Genomic DNA, 22,495 nt, shown 5'->3' with positions numbered 1-22,495 from the left:
TGCTGTGAGGTCCTTGTAGCTCTCTCTTAAGTCTCTTCTCTGGTGCAGTATACTGTGGGCACTCACATCTTTCTGATCTCCTCAGCCTTTTCTCCTCAGTTCTGCATGGATGGGGTTCTGCCCTATTTCTAAGCTACCATATATAATTATTTTCTGTGCAAGAGAGGGCTTTGAAGTCTAATTACATTCCCTGTTATCCCTGGAGATAGCCATAAAAGACCCCAGAAGTAACTTCCCCCGGGACCTTGAGCACTGTCTAAATTTCCCCTTGTATGGGGAGTGGCACTCAGGATTGCTACATGCAGACACTGAGTGCAAGAACTCCTTCATATTTTACCAACAAGTCACTACAAGCTTACCGACATGCCACAGCTGCTGGAAAGAGCAGCCGCTCCTCCATGTCCCCCTCACCTCAGCTGTTGGTTTTCTCAGTTGCTCTTGAGTGCCACCCCGACTATCGACATTCAGATCCCAGCACTCTCATTCAGTCCTGCTTGTACTTGCTGCCTATTTGCGGTCCCTCAGACCACCTCCTATCCTTCTGCTAGCTTCTTGCACTTTCTACTCCTTTGCCACTTCTCTCTCCCGTTCCACTCCCCCCGCAGACCTCATCACCGGTTACTTCTTCCAGAGCTCATTGCTCCAGTTCTGTCTTTGGCTGAGTTCTCTGCTGTCCACAATTCCTCACTCCACAAGTGCAGCAGCCTCACCACTGCATGCTCTCCCTCAGCCTCTGTTCATCACCTCCCACTCCCCTTTCCTCACACTGTCTTATCCTGAGCTTCTTAGATCCCTAATGGTTTCAAAGACCCCATTAATCTTTTCCTGACCACTGGATCTCCTGTTTTTCCCCAATGATAATGCAATCTTTGCCCAGCAGGAATGTCTCTACCCAGCCAATGAGTTCCCACCTACTCTTGGTTATCTGTAATAGAAGGGGGTGGTTTTACCATAAACTAAGCCCACTCCTAAAAGTCACCTGTTTCCACTCAATCCAGTTATTCCCCTGCTCAGGTATCAGCAGTATTTTTCATAGGCTCCATACCTCAAAACAGTTTCCAGAGTGAAAGGTCTTACATTTTTTTATTATTTTCAACCCATCAAAGTATGTGCAGACATCATTCACAATTTTCTAGTTTTCCTTCATTTTGTTTTGAGTGTCTTACAAAAAAAGCAAACTGATAAGGGGATGCCTGTTGGGTCCTAATGCTAGGGAATAAATAAACTGATCATTGACTGAGGGTTTGCTGAAGTATGCAGCTTGTCCTCTCTCAAGCAACTTTTGAACTTAAAACTTCTTTTTAATATGTATTTAAAGTTTGCCATCTTGAAACAGCAAATCCTGTATTATAAGCAAATCACAATATTTGTTTTTAAGCATGTCCACATTTGTTTATATAAAATAATTACAATGGCACATAGATTTTTTTCTGATTTTCACAGTCTCAAACTCTTACCCTAAATATTTACAGCATGGCCATATATCATTGAAATAAATGTTGTAATATAAAATATACAATATATGAATTCTATGATATTTTATACAAATATAAAATGTATACAATGTATGAATTGTATTATATTTTACATGAATATCAACAAAATATTTTTAAAATATCAACAAATTTTTAATAGGATGCATATTTTATTTATGTTCTTTAAACTATTCACTTCCTTTTTAGTCTGTTTGGTTTCATACACACTCACTCTAAACTCTTGCAAGTGCTTCCCCCTCCTCTGCTTAAACTCACTGACACGCCACTGCCATTGATTGATTGTTGTTTGTGTTTCCTTTGGACACTTCCAGATGATTGCTACTAATAACCAGTACTAAATTCCTGAAATATCTGCCTGATTCCTTTTCCAAGGCAACTTCATTATGGTGTCATATGAAGCACAGTAGGCCCTAGAAATATTGTGCTGCAGGAGAAAAATAATCTCCAAATGACGGGATAGCTCAAACAAAGCATAGTGAAAAGCCATCACACTAAATTCTGCATGCATCATCTACTGCATTTCAGCAAAGGCCAAGCTTCTTAGTCAGCTGTCTGAGGAGATGCCTCAGTCTTAACTATGATTCTTCTGGGGCATAATTTTGTGCTCACTGGATTTTCCTACTGTGTGCAACTCATTACCTGAACAAGGTTAGCTCAAAAGGATGAGGTATAACAGTTTAACCAAGTACACAGTGACAATCAAGAGGCCTAATTAAGTTTTATTGACTTTGTATTGGTTTGACAAAAAAAATCAAAATAATTCTTATGAGTTAGATTTCTGTTAATTAAAAAACCCCAAACCACAACACAACAGCCCTGAAGGATCATGAATTGTAACAAGTACCAACAAGACACAGATTGACAGTGAGCCAGGAACCACTAGATTTGGTTTCTAATTATTCATTTGTTTTCTTACATTTAGATTTACAGAAAGAACAGAATTGTCCTTGGTGCAGACCAAAAATCTGTTTAACAATGTTTTAAACTTAGGAGTTAGCTGCATAGAGGTCATAGAAGGATCTTGAGTTGGAATGGACTCACAGAATCACTATGTCCAACTCCCTGTTTCTTGCAGAACTATCTAAAACTAAAGCAGGCATATGGTCAGAGGGTGCTGTCTAAACAGAATGAGTAGACTCCATAGGTGCTGGAAGCATCATAAAAAGGAACAAAGGTGGTATTCAGATAACTTTAGGTTATCTTATAAGGCAGTTTACATCTATGATACTCTTTCTGTCACATGGAGAGGTACAGTCAGCTCTTTATCATCAAGGTGATAGACAGTATCTTGGATGGCACAGCAGTGGGGTAACCTGGCAGCCTCTCCAAGAATGAAGATGGCAGCAGGCCAGCTGCTCCTTTAGGGTATTCCTAAGAACTCAGGACTCTAGAGGACAATGTGGCACAAAGACAGGCCTTAGAAAATGCCCAAGGCTGGCTTACATCCTGTAAGATGAGAGAGCTCTCTCTTGTGAAGAATACAAAGAGAGCAAAGCATCTCTATTTGTTCCCAAAAGGGCAAGTCTGGAGCTGGACTAATAAACCAGCACAGGGCCAAATCCAGTGCCTCTGTGTTATGCTCCCTGGTATTCTTATGGCAAGGCAGCACAGACATTCTGAAGGAGCATTTTAGTTCAACAGACTCTGTGCTGCTCAACTATCTTCAGGTGGTATTGTGTCTTAGAAAATTTGTCCCAACACAAGTAATTTTATGTTGCCCTACACTGAATTCCATCTGCTACTTTATCACTGCCATTCACTTTGCCAATTTGTTATTTTTCACTTTCTCAATTTGTTGTGTTTCTTTCCAACTCTTTAATTTTGATGGATCTGCCATAGTGAAGAGCTCTGCTGCAAGATGCTCCCTAAGCTCCTTCATAGTAGGGAAAAACTTTTTTTAAAAAGTGCTCCTTTTTTATGGTGATCATATCTTGGCCCTACTTATTTGCCATCAGGAGAATAGCTTCTATGCCTTTTGCAAACTGGTCTCCAAGCATACTTACAGCCTGCCTTACAGCATCCACTGTTTCCTCCCTTCTTTCCTAAGCACTGAGAAGCTTGTCAGCATCAGCTTTTTCTCCACCTCCTTATACCTCACTGTTTAACATTTTGACTGTGTCTGCTTTTCCCAATTCCTCAACAAGTTGCTCTAGGGCATACTTGCCTGGTTCACTGTTCAAATCTGGCCCTCCAGAGTACCTGTTTGGATGAAAAAAAGAACTGAGTACCACAGCTGCTCAATAAACTCTGTCAAAACTATGCTGGCTGAACCTCAGCACAAATAGCAAGGAGGTAAAACAAGCCAGGTCATTGCTCTATACCCTCATGGTGCAGGACATGAGCAGCAGCAACAGACCTGACAGAGTCAGACTGGGAACTGTGGCAGAAACATTCCCATCACACTTTTGAAGTCATCTGTGCAGATACCAAATCCGTTCACATCCCCACTGTCATTCTTACCCAACAACTGCCAGCTGGGGACAGGTAACAATCTCTGCATTAGCTTTTCATACTCTAAGCTGAAACACTTAAAAAAAAAAAAAAAAATCAAGCGAACATCTGTCAGTTTGTTTTCTGCCTTTTGATACCACATTCTTCCATCAGACAGATGAATAAACTTTGCTGCAAGAAACAATACTAGTTTGTCTGTCAAACCAAACTAGTTCAAAGAGACTACATAGCTTTCTGGTCAAATGACAGCAGAGTTCAAGAATGATAAAACACATACAGAAACAAGACCAGAGGATGTACTATAGGACAGATCTTGAATGCTAATGCCTCCTGATAAATCCAGTTATTTCACAAAGTTCTCTTTTATTTACACACAAGATTTCAAATCAGATCCTAGCACTTGAAAAAAAAGGGTTTAAGCATCCAATTCAGTAGCACAGCAAATAGGATTAAACTGGCATTTCATTAAAAGCAGGATTGTCAGATTTGTACAAGTTTGCAGAAAACCATACAAACCATAAGAAAGCAATCCAGTTAAACCACTGAATACAGCAACTAGAACATAAAGAGTTGTTAGAACCTTACAGAGGAAAACCTTGCCAGAAGGTTGGCACTATAGTCTCAGTCTGTGGTGAGGGGAAAAAAAAGAGAATAACTTAATCAATTTCTAGAAGAAAAGCTGAGGAAATGAAAAATCCCTGATGATAGTCTTAAGCCTCTCAGAACAGTGTGCATAGCTCAGAAGTAACAGAAAGTGATATTAAATTGAAAGGGATAGCAGTTCACCTGCTTTTAGACAAAAACACCCAAGACCATTAGCAATAAAAGGTTAAAAAAGAGAAGTATATACTTGAAGACCATTTTACTTTCATGGAGATTTGGCATAAAAATGTAATGGAACATAGGTATGGAATTTACAGGAAGATCAGCCAGAAGTTACAGCAGAGATTTAATGTGAAAAGTTTAAAGAGAGTTTTTGAAATTTTATGGATAAAAGAACAGATGTTCCTACAAAAGATGGCCGTAAGATTTCACTCAGTCACAGCAAATTTAAGCCACAGCATTTCTGGATGGATAGTGCAGAAATAAGTAGGTAGATGGGTTAGTTAGGATACAGTGACATGGGTGAGGGTTATCCAGCAGGTAAAATTTAAAGCAACAGAAGGGGAAAATTTAGGTGGGACAGCACCAGAGCAAGCTAAATAAACCTAGCTTAATAAAGTATAAGTGGTAAAGAAGGTAGAACAAGTACATGACTGAAAAAGTTTGGATTGGGAGAAAAAAGATGAAGAATGCTGAGTGAATGAACTTCAAAGGGGATCCAGTATGGGAAGCAGTAGACAGGTGCACTAAGAGGAAGAGCTTCATGGAAATTCAGGTAATAGGCAGAGGCAAAGTAAAGTCTGGAGCAGAAGGAAGAACATGTGTGCTTGAGAATCAGGCAAGTAAACTCAACAGAGACTTTGGGGAGAGATGCTGAAGAGGGTGAGATGGAGGGAATGTTTCAGTGAAGAACATATGGGCATGAGTGTATATAACAAAGGTTTGCTAAGCTCAGAGCATGATGGGTAACAAGTGAACAGACATTAGGCAGGAATTGGATGTTGTCCTTAATTCCCCTCAGCCATCAATATGTTATTATGGTCTCTATTTTATTTTCCAGCCCTTGGAAATTGCCACTCCAGAAAAGATTATGTTTCAGATAAACTTGAATTCAGAACCTTAATAAGGCTGGAAAATTTGGCTGAATCTCTAGAAGAAATTGCAAAGATCTCAAGAAGCTTGCAACCCTTTACAAAGGAGGCAGCTTTGAAGTACCCAACCCCAAAATGCAGTTAATTTTCTTGAGAATTTAAAGATGAATTATGGGTTTTACTCTGAATTGAAAAATGAAGTATTTTTTTTCCATGGCAAAGGAGATCAAGATCATGCTACCCAATCCTGCTGGTAATTTTACCTCTAGGGAAGAATCACACTCCAGAATATATAAAAACCACTATTTTAAGGCTTAAGGACCCTTATCATTACGCCAGGTAAAACGCAGCTAATAAAATTAATTGTATTTCTAGGACTTAAGAATATCCTGAAGATTTTTTTTTTCTTTGTAAGAAAGAGGAAAGTGTTGTTCTAAAAATGTTTGCAAGCTATTAAGCTGTTCTCCCTTGTGGCAGAGGAAAACATGCAGTGTGATACTTAAACTATTTGGGACTTTATCCCTGAAGCTCTCCAGCACAGACAACCTTATTGAGATGCAACATCTGACAGTCAGCATTTTTGTATTGGGCACTTAAGCCCAACCTCACTCACTGCAACATAACTTCTGTTAATTTATAACAGACTGTAAGGCAAACAAAGCCTTTTTGGCACAAAAAAAGCCCAAAAAACCAAACAACCAAAAAACCAACCTCACAATGTTTTTTACAGTAGAGAGGAAAAAAAAAAAAAATCCAACAGCAGTGGTAGATGCAGCTAAAGCCTGGACATGTCAGCTCCTATACATAAGAAAGGTGGGCACATGGGATGTGAAGCGGGGCAGGCACACCTAAGCCTTACTAGCTGCTACAGATTACCACAGAGAGAGGCGCTCCAGGAGCAGCTGGCATGACCTGGGGTAACAGAGAACTGAGGGTGTCCTAAGAACTAAAATACATTGTTATATTTCTCAATATACACAACATGCTGTAAGTAACAACTTTCTAATATGACTTTTTTTTCTAATATTTGGCCAGCTGGGCTGCTCATGGTGTGTAATAATGAGGGTGTAATACTGTTATTGTCACAGTTACATGAATCTCTCAAGAAAAGCTCTTCATTGTATAAATGGAAAAAAATTACATGATAGGAAAGACAAGAACTCATATCAGAAATCCTTTTTCTAGATTACGTTTTCTAGAAATACAATTGAGTACTTGTCTAATTTAAAAACTCTACAGATAAGAGTGCAGGTAGTAAAGTGCCAAGTAGTAAAGAGTAGCTTTAGTCCAGAGCTATGTTTTTGCCATCTATTTTTTTGCATATTTACAGCTTTCCAACTCAACACTGAACAATTAGCTGGTTTTGTTCGGGGATTTTCCCTTGGCCTGAAAGATGTTTCATCTGTAGTGATGAAACTGCAGCTTAACTTCCACATATACAAACATTTAAAGGCATGTTCAAAACCAACCACCACACCAAAAAACACCCCTAAAACCAACCAGAGCAGAAATCAGATATGAGTTCAGTGAAAAGCCCAAGTAAATAAATGATCACCAGAATAGCAGAGAAGGTTAGCAGGGTGAGACTGTGCCCATTGCTGTGAAAGAGAACGAAGTAGAGACTTATTTAGGCACAAGTGGCTACATGGACTAATCCTGTTATTTACATTGTGCAGAGGGCCTAGCAGTAGATATCTGGAGCTCCACTTTGCTAGATATTTTTTTTATCCCTATCACCTATATATATATTTTTTTCCTGTAAAAAAGAAACCAAAAATTCCTGCAAAGTTTATATTCTGAAGTACTACTGATTTTTTTTAACTAGGTGGACAAGTTCAGGACTGAATCTGAAAGGGGAGAAAAGGTGATGAAAAGGTGATCATGTGCTCCGTCAGCTAGGTAAATCCAGGTTATACGGATTTCCTCTGACCAATGTAAGCTTGGTATCTTGTCCTGAGCCAGTTGGAAAGGTGGCATGGATGCACTCCTTTCCCTCAGCATACCACCAATAAAGCAGGATTAAGCAAGCCACGAGTCTATTGAAAACTATGATTTTCAAAAGCACCACGACCAATTTTCCAGGGTGCTACTAAGACACAGTGAGTTTGGGCAAACAAACAAACAAAAAAAAGCTGAGTTTTCCGTGAAGGTTTATCCATCTTATCACTTACGCAAGCTGTTCAACAGATAGCACATGCTCCCACCACGGTCCTTGCATGTTCGCTTTTCTTAGCATTTAACCCAGTCAGGTTTCCCCACTGAGGCTGTTATTATTTATAAACGAGACATCTGTCAAGTCTTTGCAGCACGACTGGCGGAAACCCCTTGAATCCTGGTTTCTTGTAATGTCAGGAAAACACAGGATCTTCCCCAACTTCCGCCCGCGGGAGGTGAACTTCCATTAGGCTAGCAGCAGCCTGCCCAGCACCGGCGCAGCCCAGAGGAAGTCACTCTGCTGCGGGAGCCACTGACCTCGAGCTCTTTCCACCGTGCCCCCGCCGCACGGCGCAGCGGCGACACCACGCTTTGAGGCCAAGCCGGCGCTCCCAGCGGCGTGTCCCTGATGCCAGCGAAGCCGCGGGCTCGGCACGCGGCTCCTCGGCTCGCCGCCGGTGGCAGCGGCCGGCGGTGCCGGGGAGCCGCCCCGCCCCAGGAACGCGCCCTGCACCTGCCCCGCGGCAGGGCGGCCACACGTCGGGACGCTTCGGCCGAGGCTTTGCGGCAGGTGCGGGGCGGGTTTGGCAAAGCCCCCGTGGAGGGGTGTGACACCAGACCACCTTCTCCGGCCCCTCCTGGCGGGGCTCCGGCAGCCCCCGCCCCCGCCGTCCGTTAAAAAGCCGCCGGGAAGCGGAGCGCGGCTGGGCCCGGCGACATCCCGGCCCGCTCGTCCCCACTCCGCTCCGCTTCTGCCTCGGCGCCCCCTCTCCCTCTCCAGCGGTCGCTGGCCGTTAGCCGGGAGCGCCGAGGTCCGTGTCCGCTCCCGCGCCGACGCCCGTTCGGGGCAGGTGCCAGGGGCACCGCTGCGGGCCGGCGGCCGGCGCGGTCGGGTCGCGGCGCGCACCGGGCCGGGCGGGGCGTCCCCGCCCTTACCCCATTGTCGAGTACATCTCGGCAGTTTCCGCTCTGGCTTCGGCTGTGTCCGCGCCGTGATGGGGAAAGGGGAGGGAGCTCGGGAGGGCTCGGGGCAGCGCCGCTCCTTCCGGGACGGCGGGATGCGGTGCCGCTCACCTGGTGCCGCCGGCGCTGTGCAGTGCCGGAGCGGCTGGCCCCGCCGGGCGGGAGGTAGAGCAGCCCGGCCGCACCGTCGCCCCGCAGCCGCTGCCGCGCGGGAACGCGGGCTCCCCGGTCAGAGCACGAGCGGGCGGCGGGGGTGATGGCAAAAAACCGGGCCCTCGGGGGGATGGCGCCGATGGCCCCGGGGCCGAGGACGGCGAGCCTGATGGGGCGGGGCCAGTCGTGGCCGTCAGCGTGCGGGCGGAGGAGGCGGGTACCGCCGGCCGTCCCCGCGCTGTGAGGGTTGAGGGGAGCCCGGGGAGCGAGGGGCGGCCGCGCCGGGGCCGGGCGGCCCGGTCTGAACGTGGGAGCCGAAGCGGGCCGCGAGGGGCGGGCGGTGATGGAGAACCCGTTCCCCTTGTGTCGGGGGCCTTGCCGGGGAGTTCGTCGGAGGCGGCTGGACGACTCACTGTTCCCTCTATTGTTGCGTCTCCAGGTGTTTGTAGCTTCTCCCGAGCCTCGCCCCGCCCCCGTCTCTCCCGGCCGACCCGCCGGGACCTCTCCTCTCCGGGCAGCACCCGAGCCGCCTCGGGGCGGGCGGCGGCAGCGGTGCTGTGGGGGCGGTTCGCCGTCCAGCCCGCCGGGAACATGCGACCGGCGGCTACCGCAGCGCCGGGGGCCAGCACCACAGACTTTCTGGAGGAATGGAAGCAAAGCGGGAGAAGATGCGGGCGAACAGGCAACCGCCGGCCCCGGGCGCACCGGGCGGGGGGGAGCCCCGTGCTGCGGGGAGCGGCCCCTCCGCCGAGTTGAACAACAACAACAACAACTTGCCCCCCGACCGCGCGGCGCCCCCCGCCGGCGGGACGCTGAACTGCGTCAGCCTCGCCAGCGCCGCCCTGGGCCTCGGCGCCCCCCACAAGGAGCCGCCACCGGCTCTCGTCGGGAACCGCGGGGCCGAGCCCGCCGCCCGCACCGGGCTCCCCCGAGGGCGAGGAGAAGCTAGCCGCCAAGGGAAAGAGCTCGGGTCCCAGCGCCAGGAAAGGGAAGGGGCAGATCGAGAAGAGGAAGCTGAGGGAGAAGAGGATGTCGACAGGTGTTGTGAATATCCCGGCCGCCGAGGTGAGCGGGGACTTAGGGGGCGCGGCCGCAGCGGTGCCGCTGCCGCTGGGGGCCGCCGAGCGAAGAAGCCCCGGTGCTGCTGCCGAGCGCTCGCCGCTCCCCGCGCGGGCCGGGGCGAAGCGGTTCTTCGATGGGACCGCGCCTGGCGGACGGACCGCCCCGGGGGCTGGGGCAGGGCGGCCTCCCAAACGACGGACCGATGAGGTGTCATTTATTCCTAAATAAATTAGACCTGTCATGACTTGCGGCTTCTTTTTCTTTTTTCTTTTTTTTTTTTTTTTTTTTGTTCGTTTGTTTGTTGTTCGTTTTTTTGTTTTGTTTTGTAGCTTCTTGTCGACGGAGAGTAAGTTCAGGGCTTTTGGAGGACTAAACTGTGCCTGTTGAAGTATGGTCAAAACAATAGTAATGAGAGAAAATTTATTTATCAGGTTGGAATAGATATTCAGGTGTAAATATTATTCAATTTGGAACCCAGAAAAATTTCCTGCACTGGAAAAAATGTAGTGGTTTAAAGAACATTTCTTGAGGGAGAAGATATTTTTATCAGCCAACACCACTGTCCTCTGCGGTTTGCTACTAGTGTAAAAATCTGGCATTGATTTGTAATACTCTGGAGGAATTCAGAAAGAATGATAACTAAGCTTTTAGCTTGTTTTGCAGTTAATAAGAAAGGCCACAGGAAACTTTGAACAGAGTTGGATTTCTGTCTACAGTTTTTCACTAGTAGTGGTGATGACCATATTTGTAGAAAAAACTTGTAGTTTCTTTTGGTTAATATTATAGATTATTAAAGTAAGTAGAAGATTAAAGATCTTTGTTTCTGAAGAAGCAGGAGAAGATGAAATCCTGTTCTTCACACCTGAAGTTACTAACCCTTGCTTGTGACATCCTAGGCACTTTCACAGCACATACTTTCCTGTGAGTTGGTCTTGGAAAGTTGAGAAATGAGTTTCAGGAGCAGTAGAAATCTTCATAACTGTGGGTTTTGAGAATAATTACTTGCATACTCTTTAGTTTGAGGTAAAGAAATTTGGCATAGGTCTTCAGTATTATAGTTTTGTAAAGTGGTGAATACAAGTGAGTTCTTTTAGGCTTTTTTTTGTTTCGGAGTGTGCAAGCCACATAGAGTGTTCCTTGTTTGTTTTATACGGACCCCTTTAAATACCTGCCCCTTGTGCCTTTTATAGGAACCTTAAAATGCTCCATCTTACTTCTCTAAGTGAACTAGTCCTAGCCCAGTCAGTAATGGCTTTGCACGTTGCAGCAGGGATTGTATGAAAAGACATTTTAGGGATCTCTGTTGTGTACCCTGTCCCTAGTTTGTACTCTTGGTTGGTTGGTTTTTAGCAGTGCGTTTCTTTTTGCTCTATGAGACTAATGTCCTAGTTTTTTGAACTGCTGTTCCTGTGGTAGTTTTTTGGTGGTGTGGTTTGGGTTTGCTAGTTTTGGTGAGTTTGATGGTGGTTGGGGTTTCTGTTTCTTTGTTTTGTTAAGGTATTACTCAAAATATGTCTTGCTTTCCAGGAAAACACATTCCTTGCTCAGCAGCTGTTAGAATCCTGTGTTTGAATTTGCTGCATTTCTAAGGGTGTCTTTATTTATTAAGGGTAACCATATTTATTAGGTGTTGAGAAGAAACAAGTTCTCACCTGCTCCCTAAACTTTTGAGGGCCTACACTTTGCTGAGTGTCACCACGTGTTGGCACTTCTTGGAAACTTCTTGTACCTTTATACTAACTGCTTTCTATAACTAGCAATTAAGCATTTAATCACATTTTTTTTCAATTTAATAACTGTAGATACTGTTGTACAACGTGTTATTGGGGAAGCTTGCTACTAGTAAGTGTTTGCATTTTTTAACCAGCATATACTTTTGCAGAGCTATCTCTCTTCCATATTTCAACTTTCTTAAATGTTTTATTCATTGCCACATGCATTCCTAATAATTGTTTAGCTAGGGAACACTAGATTATTCCTGGTAATGAACAGCTTCAAGAACAGTCTCCAGTGTCAAATGTGAGTACCTACTTACTGGTTAATGGCTTTACAGACAATTTACTTGTCATGTGTTTCAAGCAGCTCTGTAGTCATGGGAAAATGTTTTAAAATATTGATTCAAACTGGTCATTTGAAGCTCTCAGACAAAAGAAGGCTGTGATGTAGATGATGGCTTGTTGGAGTAATCTGCAACACTCCAGTTTCTTGCTGTCTTTCTCACTAGATGCTAGACATAGCTTTACTGTGCAATACATAGTGACTTGATAATAATATGCAGTGAATTTACCACATGTAGCTCTTCATGGTGTATGTTTAAAATTACATCTCAGGAGATGTTCTTTTAGAGCTTTGCTGGATGTTTCATTTTCTGATTTTTCAATAAAATAATTTTTGTAAGAATGAAGTAGACATTTATGCTAAATCTTTCCCTTTTATGATCATCCTGCCACTGTGGTGACCAATAAGATCCTCTGAAATTAAAATAGGTACCTGTTGAAAAAAATGCACCCTAGAAGTTACAAGTGTCTAAAAGCTTTTCTTGCCCAAAACTGAATACAAGCATGGGTTTTCCCCCAAAGAAGTAGGATTTAATTTCTTTTGCAATGCAGCTGGAGAATTTATTGATAGGAAGATGGCAGAATCAGAAAATTTGTGTTGTCTCAGCTATCTTGAAACAGGCATGAAAAATGTAGCAGAATACTCATTAATGATTAATTTTCTCTCCTGTTCAGTTGCGAAGGTAGCAGGGCCAGTTCTTAAAGAGTTCTGTGTCTTAAGTGTATTTTGTATACATGTTTTGTATAGATGTTTGTGGAAGACAGAAACCATAGTGGAAGCTGTGAAAACAGATGGTGACAGGTTGGAAGTTGACAGTGCTTGGTATTTAGAGCCCACCATGATAAAAATAAAGGCTGTTTTTTTACCTTCTCAGCACTAGTGCTTATCTAAGTAATGGTGACTTTAGAAAATGGCTTCAGAACACGTTTTTCCTTTCAGTGATCATGAAGTAGTTTCTTGAAAATGGGCTAAATATTAAGTGCTGTGGAATTTGGGGTTTTGTTGATTCATAACAATTCTTCAGGTTGTAAAAGGTAACTGAATTATATGCAGTTATCATTACTGTGTATGTTTCCTTCCCTAAATATTAATTTTTATAGCCATTTTTAATTATGTTTGGAATGTGTTTCTCACTTTGCAGGTACTCACTTAATGCAGGTGTTGAGTTTACTTGCAGCATTTTTCTTATTTGCAGTTCTGTTAGTTAATGCCTATTTAAGAAACACGGAGCTCCCATTATTCACTGACAGTGCTTTGTGAGGATCCACATACAGGGTGAGAGTTATGTTTTATATTGTTATCATGATTATGTCCAGCTCCAAGCAAACCAAGCTGCGCTGGTGAAACTGCAGCTTTACTTCTGTAACTTTACATTTGAGGATGATGCTGATATAGCTGTGTGAGTAAGGTTTTTTTGGTTTGTTTTTGGTTTGTTTTGGTTTTGTTTTGTTTTTGTTTTTTTTTTTTTCTGAACTCCGAAAAGGAGAATAACAAGTATTTTTTGTGGTTACTTTTTTTTTAAAAGATCTATATATAATCAAAATGTTGCTTTATTTAGGAAGGACAGTTACATAGCTGGGTTTATGCAATGTGTACAGTATAGATAAAGTTTACATTTTTACTTAACCAGATGGAAGTAATCTAAGAAATGTTCTTTTGTTAATAGCAGGGCGATGAATGGTTTTTAAAAGGTGTAAGGATACTGATTTATGTATTTTGTACCTAAGGCTGCCAGACCACAAGACACAGCAGTCTCCTGACCTGGTAGTGGGAAATACTGTCATGGGAGTGAAAGGTAGAAGTGATTCAGATATGGACTCTGCAAAGGCTGTTCAGCCAGTCTCTCTTCATCTCTTGTCTTATGAACAGCAGTAAGGATATCACTTCTTGCAACTCCTCTGATGGCTTCCTGTCAGGAGTCTGCCTATGTGTTTAGAAGGCACTGCATATGTGGTGCTTGGTAGGGGTTGCACTGAACAACAGCCTTGTAAGTAGGCTGAGCAGGGAGTGCTTCTGCGGGGAAGAAGTGTTGCTACTACTAGAGAAGTCCAGTGGGCTCAGCTGAGGAGACTAACAGAAATTTGCTGTGTTTCCATTTGGAAAAGTGTAAAGAAAATTGAAGTGCTACATGTGTCAGGCATAGCAATTACTGTGTGTGTTGTGAAGGAATTGAAATCCTCTCTTGAATGGCTGGAAACTAGAGAGAGGAGTGGAATCCTATACTGTGCTCTTTTGATTAGAAGTTTGCGTTCAGCATTATCTTTCTTAATGATTCCCTACCTGAGGATTAAAGTGTCTCATGTTATATCTTAATGAGGTAGTGTCTTTGCAATTGTCTAACATCTGATTACTGTGAAACAACTTGTTTCTTTTTGCATGTGTTGGGGGAAAAAAGAGCCTCAATAGTGGTTGTCAAAATACTAGAAGAAAACCCTGCATTTGCCATTCATGCAGATGTAGTAGTGTTACAATGGAAGTCTGAAATACATTTATTTGACCTGGACAACCATTCATGATAGGTTAAACCATTGTCCTGATGCTTTCGTCTGGTAAACACATCTTATTATAATTCCATTTACAGTTCTTCCTTCAGATGTGGCAAGGTAAATACAATCATTTTCAGGTTCTGATAAAAGAATTGTATTGAGATTGTTTATATCCAGTTTGTTTTGCTGTTAATACCTTTGTGAATTCTGATTTTGACCAAGTCTCCTGAGAATACGTGTTCACAGAGCATATCTTCTTTTTTTTCCATCCTTTTTTAGCACATGGTAAGCTATCCTTATCTTTTTGAAGTTTTGTTTTATTTAAGAGTATGCTTTAATATCCTGACATAGCTAGGTAGAAGTTATTTGGCCAAAAAAACAATCACAACTAGTTCTTAATAAACTTAAAAGTCTGGAAAACTTTCAATCCCAGAATCCATGTAGCAGCTTCTAAATTGCTATGTGTGTACCTTCTAAACCTGGTGTGCCCATCGTGTTGCTTATCACTGGCAAGCCTGGGAGAAAAGCAGGTTTCCCTGTGATAAGCAATGGAACTGCATGGCAAAATTTGATGGACTGCATGCTCATTAAGTCCTTCAGTAGTCCCCACGAGTTGTTGGCTACAATGAACTGACAACTGAAATGTTCCTACACCAATGCACACAGCAAGCGGAGCTTCCTTAGTCCCAGAGATGTGACATCATTAACGTAGGTGAAACCTGCTGGGATTAGTCCTGTGACTGTTAAAATGGACAGTCCAGGCTCTTCAGGAGAGATCAGCAGGGAAGGTGAGGTGAAGAGGTAGGTCATAGAGGGGCTGGAATGTATGGAACTTGGAGCTGGCAATGGCACAGTTGACAACTACTGAGTAAGGATTAAGGGACAAACTTCATTGTGAAAGTCTTCTATAGGCAGCCGCAGCCAGGATGACAGCACTGACAAATTATCCTTTAAGGAGCTAAGGGATATCTATAAATCAGTCACCCTTGTTCTTATGGGGGACTTCAACGTGCCAGATGTTAACTGGAGCACCACACAGCTGGTAGAAACAAGTCCGGAAGATTTCTAGAATACCTGGATGGTAGCTTCTTGATATAAGTGCTAAGGGACTAGGAAAGGTGCCCTTCTTGATTTGTTGCCTTCATCAGAGAGGGGCTTGTGAGTGGAGTGGTTGGTGCCTGTCTTGGCCACAGTGACCATGAAGCAATTGAGTTTAAAATGGACATGAGAGCAGACTTCAGACTGCTCAGGGAACTGGTGAGTAGGTCCCTTGGGAAGATGCTTTTGAATGTGCTGTGGTCTAACAGTGCTGGTCACGTAAGTACCACCCTTCTGAGAGTACAGGAGCAGGTCCTTTGAAACGTTGGACGTCCAAGCATGTGAGACAAAAGGCTAACTTGTCTGAGCAGGGGTCTTCTTCTACAGCTAAGGCCAAAAAGGAAAGTGCATGTCCAGTGGAAGCAAGGGCCTCATGGATATGAGAGGATTATAGAGATGCTGTTTGACCTCTGTGGTGGGAAATTTTGTCTAGCTAATCTCAGTCAGAATTGAAACGGGCAGAACTGTGGGAGACAGTAAAAAGGGCTTTTAAAAGTATGTTAATAGCAAAAGGACAGTGCAGAAATAATATATGTGATGAGGACGATCACCTCACAAACTGGAATGTAGACGGAGCAGAGACATTTAATGGTTTCTTCACTTCAGTCTTCAACACTGGTGGCCTCTTGGAGTCCCACTGTGCTGAGGCTGGAGAACCGTGACTGTGAGAATGATAACTCTCAGTGAAACCCAGTCCTGTACAGGATTGCTTCTCCAGCTGAGTCCCTCAAAGTCTGTGAGACCTGATGGGTTTCATCCAAGGGTATTCAGAGAGCTGGCTGATGTAATCACAAGACCTTTCTCTATGATTCTTGAATGGTCTCAGGAACCTGAAAAGGTCCCAATCGACTGGAACTTCACAAATGCTCTGGTTTTCCAGAAGGGCCAGAAGGATGCCCTGGTAACCATGTGTCTGTGTCTCACTTCAGTTCCTGGTGAAATTACAGAGAGGATTATATTGGGAGTTACTGAGAAACACCTAGAAGCACAGGGCAGTTGGAGGTCACAGCCAGCACAGATTCATGAGGGGCAAGTCCTACTTGTCAAACTTATTTTCCTTTTTTGACAAGGTGACTCCCCATTTGATCAGTGGATGCCTGTTGTGATCTTTTTGGATTTTGGTTAAGCTTTTGATAATGTCTGTCACAGGATCCTTCTGGACAAAATGTCCAGCGCACAGCTGGATACACACGTTGCATAGTGGGTGAACAGCTGTGAGTGAAGGGTTTTGTTGAATGGGGTTACATTAGGCTGGTTACCTGTCACTAGTGGAGCTCTGCAGGCTCCATCCTTGGCCCTGCACTTTTAAACAGCTTCATAAGTGACTTGGATGCAGGACTCGAAGGAATGTGAAGTAAGTTTGCTGGTGGCACTAAATTGGGAAGAGCTGTTAATTGCCATGGAGGCGGAGGGACTTTGACAAATAAAAGGACTGGGCGGTCACCAGCCCTGTGACGTTTAAAAATTGCAAGTGGTGGATTCTGCACATGAGGTGGGGCAACCTGGATGTACGGACAAACTGGGGATGTAACACTGGAGAGCAGCCCTGTGGAAGAGGACCTGGGGGGTCCTGGCTGAGTGCAAGTTGGAAGGGCTGCTGTTGATTAGTTCCATATGAGTTTGTACTGAGTTCTAAAACTGTATCTAGTTTACATTCATTACATGTATGTAAACTCATGTATGGTTTTCTCTGCAACTTCCCCCCCCGCCGCGCAAGGTTGGAGTTGTGTATTTAAAGAATGTCAGTTGGAAGACTAAGTGGATGACTTATTTTCTGTGCTGCACAAGGTCATGGGAAATTAAAATAAAACCACAACCCTGATGTTTTATTTCAGGATTTTACTATATTGATCTGCTTGCATATTGCTGTGAAGAACTGAATGGAACATTTAGGTCTCTCTTACTCCTGGCCTGCAAATCTTATATTCAAGCCTGTTGTATAGTCTTACTGTGTAATAGTCACATCATCATAGATGTAGCTATGTTTGGTACAAAATACAGGAACATTATCCTGAGCTAAAGTAAGCTTAAAAAAGGAAATTATCAAAAAACCCCACCAAAAACAACAACAACAACAAAAAAAAACACAAAAAACACAATGCAGAGAAACAAAAGTAATGCCATGCCATCTGCAATTTTTGCTATCTTAACTCTCAGCTGTTACTCACCTTCAAAATAAACAAACAAACAAAAGTGCTAGGTACAGGCTTCACACAGTGTTTTATGCAGTGTTTAATTGATTTTCTTGATCTGAAACCTAAGTAAGTGACTGATGTCTTGAATCTCTTTAGTCAGAAGCTTTTTAGTAGGTGAGAGACTTGTAGAAGCGTAGTCCGGGGCAGTGCTGGGTGTTTTTCTTTGTGTAGGTATTGAATCTGAGTGTAATTAAGATTGAAAGAATCTCAGGACATCTTCAATTCAACCTTGTTCCATCCAGTCAGGTCTTGAAAATCTCCAAGGATGAAGCCTTCACAGCTTCCTTGGGCAATGCTGCTGGAACATGACTAGTCTTTGAGATGAGAAGTTGTTTTCCTTTCTTTTGGTCTGTCCTTTAAATTTACATCCACTGTCTCCTGCCTGTGCTGTTGCAAAGAGCCTAGGTCTGTACTTGGTGTCTGCCTGGGACAGTTGGAAAAAACAAGGATTTGGTTTTTTGGAAGAGCAATAATCTAGACAAGTTTTAGTTGGCAGAAATAGCTGATATAAGAAGATTTGAGGTACAAAGGCAGGATAGTTGGGCAAAATGTATGCAGCACTCAGATGTGGAAAAAGTGTTGTGAAGTAACAGCTGATTGTATGTATGGTGTCTAAGCCACATAGATCTGTGTATATGAGAGACCATAGTGGTAGGCAGAAGCCACGGAAGCAGTAGCTGGGGGAAATCCCTTCTTTCACTGTTCCTCCTCTCAGCACTTTCTGACCCTGCTACTTATTTTTGTGAATTACAGGAACTTGTGCATATCCTACTTGTCCACTGTAGTACTGTGGTACATATTTTATGAACTGTTTTCATGCAATATGCAGTTTAGTGTTTGTAGGAGCATGGGATTTCATCTGAAACCTGGATGGTTTTCATCTGGATTGGTCTCTTCTCACTGTACACACTTAAGGTGTATTTAATTTGTAAAGCTCTTTAGCTTAATTTTTTCTCTCTATGCACCAATAAAATAAGACTAATTGTAGTGTATCTGACTAAAGAGCCACCTTGCTCCATGTCCTGCTCCTACCATGGCCATAATCAGACACACAGGAGAAAGTCTGCAGAAATGTTGTCTGGTGTTTCCTGTGAAATAGTTTTCTAGCTGCTTGGCAGTTTTCATCTCAAAGACTTGCAACACCATATAAAGATTGCTAAATAGACAGAAATTAACATGAATTTATGTGCAAAATACTCACTTAGTCTCCTTTTCAACTTGGTGTAAACTGTTAGCAGCAAAACATCAGCTGACAGTGAGATCCACATTTCTAAGAACTCTCCTATATGATGAGATACCTCTCTGATTATTTCCTTTCCTTCCCTGCAGAAACTCAATGTGGTATCTGTTAGCTTTGTGTCATGATCCCTATTCGCTAGTTACTATTCTCAGGACTGTTGAGCTTCTGAAAGATGACTTTATTGCAGAGTTTAGGAGCTAATTAATATTCTGGTACTCAGATTCAGATATTAAACAAAGTGAACATCAAAGAAGTCTAAAACAAATGATACAGGGTGAGCAGTCATTTCAAAAGAGCTCTAGGAACTCTTAGTCTGCTCTTGGAACAAATTTAATATGAATGCTTCTTCCAAGATACAATGAACAGACTAATCACTGATACAAAGTATAGGTTCAATTTCTTCCATACATTTTGTCTTTGCAGATTGAACTAGGAATTATTATTGATATTGGTCAATTAAGCAGTGCTTTGCTCAGCCAGAAGTATGCTAGTGCCTTATTAGTCTTAGTTGTTTGAAGTTTGGCAGCAGTTGTTCTTGTAGTCTGAGCCCAGGCTGTTAACTCATAGACTGAGATGGAGTGTGTGTATTTTTTATTTGTGGTGATGAGGCTTATTAACTTGTATAGACTAATTTCAATCTGAAATAGGACCATGACTTCATATTTTCAACAAGTCTGATACCCAAAGTCACATTGATCTCTGGTGAGAAAACAGTACTTAGCAGTACCTTACTCATACCTCGGTTCACTGATCAACTCTCCTCATTTTGTCTTGTATGATATGTGTTCTTCAGAATGTGGGAAAACAGCCTGGAACCCAGCAAAGATTCCATGCGTGACTGCTCTGTTCTTTGTACTGGCTTAGTAACTATTATCTTTTCACAGGTACTATTTAATTTGTATTTTTTCCTGAAGCTGGTAGCTGATAATGGTGCCTCTAGAACACAAGTCAAAAGCTTACCTTTATCTGTTTGTAGTCTGTTTTATTTTGAAGAATAGTTCTGAGTAAAGATGTAGGTATTTTGGAATGTGGAAATTGGAGTGGAGCATGGAAGTACTTGGTCCTGTAGAAAATTATGGTTTAGACCTGTACTAAATGAGTTGATAACTTCTGTTACACAGCCATATTTAGGGTTGCCATTTTTTTCCTTCCTATAAAAGCTCTGAGGTCCTTTTGTAAAAAGCTCTCTTTGAATTAATGCACTAACTCCAAGATGGACTATTTTGTGTGTGTGTATCTGTGGCATGGTACTTCAAAGGACAGTTGTCTGACATTGTCATTTCAATTAGACAAAAGCTAAAAACATCTGCAAAATGCTGAGAAAGGCTGAAAGACTTAAAAACTGAATGTAGAGACATTTGACAGAGCAGTTCTTTGGTTTTATTCTTTTAGAAAAATAGGTGAAGATATGATGAATTGAGATGGTCCACATTCTTTTTTTTTTTCACATTTTAAATTACATTCATTTATGCTATATTATGCTGAGAAGCAGTAAAGGATATGTTTGGAGCTTAAATTATTAGTTAATGATTTGTTATTGTTTTTTCAAAATCTTTGAGCCTAGAAAATGGTCACATTTCCTTCACAAAGGTAATAAAGACTGTAGTAATCTCAGAAATGTGGTAGTTTTTCAGAATTGGAGTTGTACAGCTGTATGTTTTAAGAAGCATATATTTGGTGTGTTAAGTACTCTGATAAAGCATTCCAGTGAAGTATATTGGGATTGGGCACTTTGAGCATTCTTAATAATTAAATTAGGGACCTGCACTTGACAACCAAATATTTAGGTATCTGCATGCAAGCATTTCTGAATGGCATAGCTAGATTTTCATTAGTCCTAACACATCTGTCAAAGAATTTCCTATTTAGCTTATTTCTCTACTCTTTGGATCCGTTACTAAGAATTGAAAAAGGACAAAGTCCGTAATACTTCTTAATGGATAGAAAGACATAGAAACTCTAAAGGTAATTTTGTGAAAATAGAAATAAGCTAAAAATTAACAAAACTTGTACAGTAAGTGTGCATAAAGATACCTTGTATCCTCTTGAAGATGATATGCATTGTAATTACCTTATGTGAAATACTGCACTTTAGGCAGTTGACTTCTTCTGCAAAATATAGGTGTTATTTTTAGCCTGAGGCAGAAACTGAGGAATATCTCCTTATCTGACAGTCTTCTTTAAGTCTAAACCATAAATGGATATTTTAATATATCCCATTTGTGGGCTTGCTTCTTCCTTTCATTAAAAAAAAAAAAAAAAGGGTATTGTCAGATGTCACATCAGTTATTGTCAAAGTTGTCCAGAGGCTATTTGAATGCAGGTGTTACTAAGCAGCTCAGTACAAAAAAACCCAAACCATTTCTCATAGCATATTACATTTTTTTATGAGATGCAAGAATGTTTCAGAATCAAAGACTTTGGAAATGGGAATATTGATGTATTTTTGCATGCATATGAATTATTCCCATCTACTGTTTCCCTTTTCGATTTTTCATATTTTTTTTTGTGGTCTATTTATTTAGAATGTTTTGGAGGTTGTTTGTATGTTTTTATGTTCTAAAGCTTTCATCACTTACTGCTGGCCTGAGCAGAGAGACCGGAAAATGAAATCTGAAGCCTGGATTACCTGCGTCGTGCAAGCTATCAGTTAATATTTATTCCATTATAATGAGTGTAAGTATCCCTACAGCTTTGTATTAGGTGCTACAGCTTATTTAATTTAGGTTGAGGATAACTGTTCTTCTGTTTTGAGGTCCTTCTTGGATCAGTGTGGAGGGACCAGGATGGTGCTCGTGCACTGCTGAACTTATGGTTAATAAATCATGCTGGCCTTACCTGACTCCATCTGGAAATAATGCAAAATGTGGTTGTGCAGGTGTGATGCATACCCTTTGGATGTCAGTGTTGCTTCCCACTTCTAAGAGTGTTTAGTGGGCTTGCCTCTTCATTGCGTAAGTACAGTTGTCTGTAAATCAGTGCAGATTGTGTACTGGGTGCATGGGCTTGAGGTATGTGTATCAGATCTCAGTTTGGAAGGAGCAATATTAAAAAGAGTAGCTTTTGTACCACTTTGACAGAAGGGAATGGTTTCTGTTCCTTTAAAACATACCTGGAAAAAAAATCTTTCTTCAAATAAGCTTGGATGTTTTATCCTGAGGCAGAAACCGAGGAGCAATTTAGTGGATTTACTGAAGTCGTGGTAAATAACAAAAAAAGGCTAAACTGAAGGATAAATTCAAGATGTGTCTATTCTGTAATATGTTACAGAACTTCAACAAAGATAACAAATGTCATGATATTTAAAAAAGCAGATGATAAGGAGAGATAGCTAACTATAGATATAGTTTAGAAGAGACAATTTGTTGGTGTGTCTGGAGAGAATTGAAGAATGTGATAAATAAAAAAGCAGTTCACTAAACAGAGGTGATTTTTCTATTGTGCT

At 42.2% G+C, this 22,495-nt stretch overlaps 1 protein-coding gene across 1 annotated transcript in view; it reads left to right on the top strand.

Annotated features, from left to right (window-relative positions):
* Positions 1–9,041: 9,041 nt before the first annotated feature.
* PAWR (pro-apoptotic WT1 regulator) overlaps positions 9,042–22,495 on the top strand; it is a 75,065-nt gene continuing 61,611 nt past the window's right edge. Inside the window, 5 exon segments of the mRNA XM_040062734.2 lie at positions 9,042–9,128; positions 9,361–9,534; positions 9,536–9,563; positions 9,566–9,825; positions 9,827–9,976. Coding sequence (XP_039918668.1) covers positions 9,042–9,128; positions 9,361–9,534; positions 9,536–9,563; positions 9,566–9,825; positions 9,827–9,976 — 699 coding nt within the window.

The sequence above is a fragment of the Hirundo rustica genome, chromosome 4, assembly GCF_015227805.2.
Source record: "Hirundo rustica isolate bHirRus1 chromosome 4, bHirRus1.pri.v3, whole genome shotgun sequence".
Classification (NCBI taxonomy): Eukaryota; Metazoa; Chordata; class Aves; order Passeriformes; family Hirundinidae; genus Hirundo; species Hirundo rustica.
Note: the sequence above shows the minus strand (reverse complement) of the source record. Positions and strands in the feature narration are given on the sequence as shown.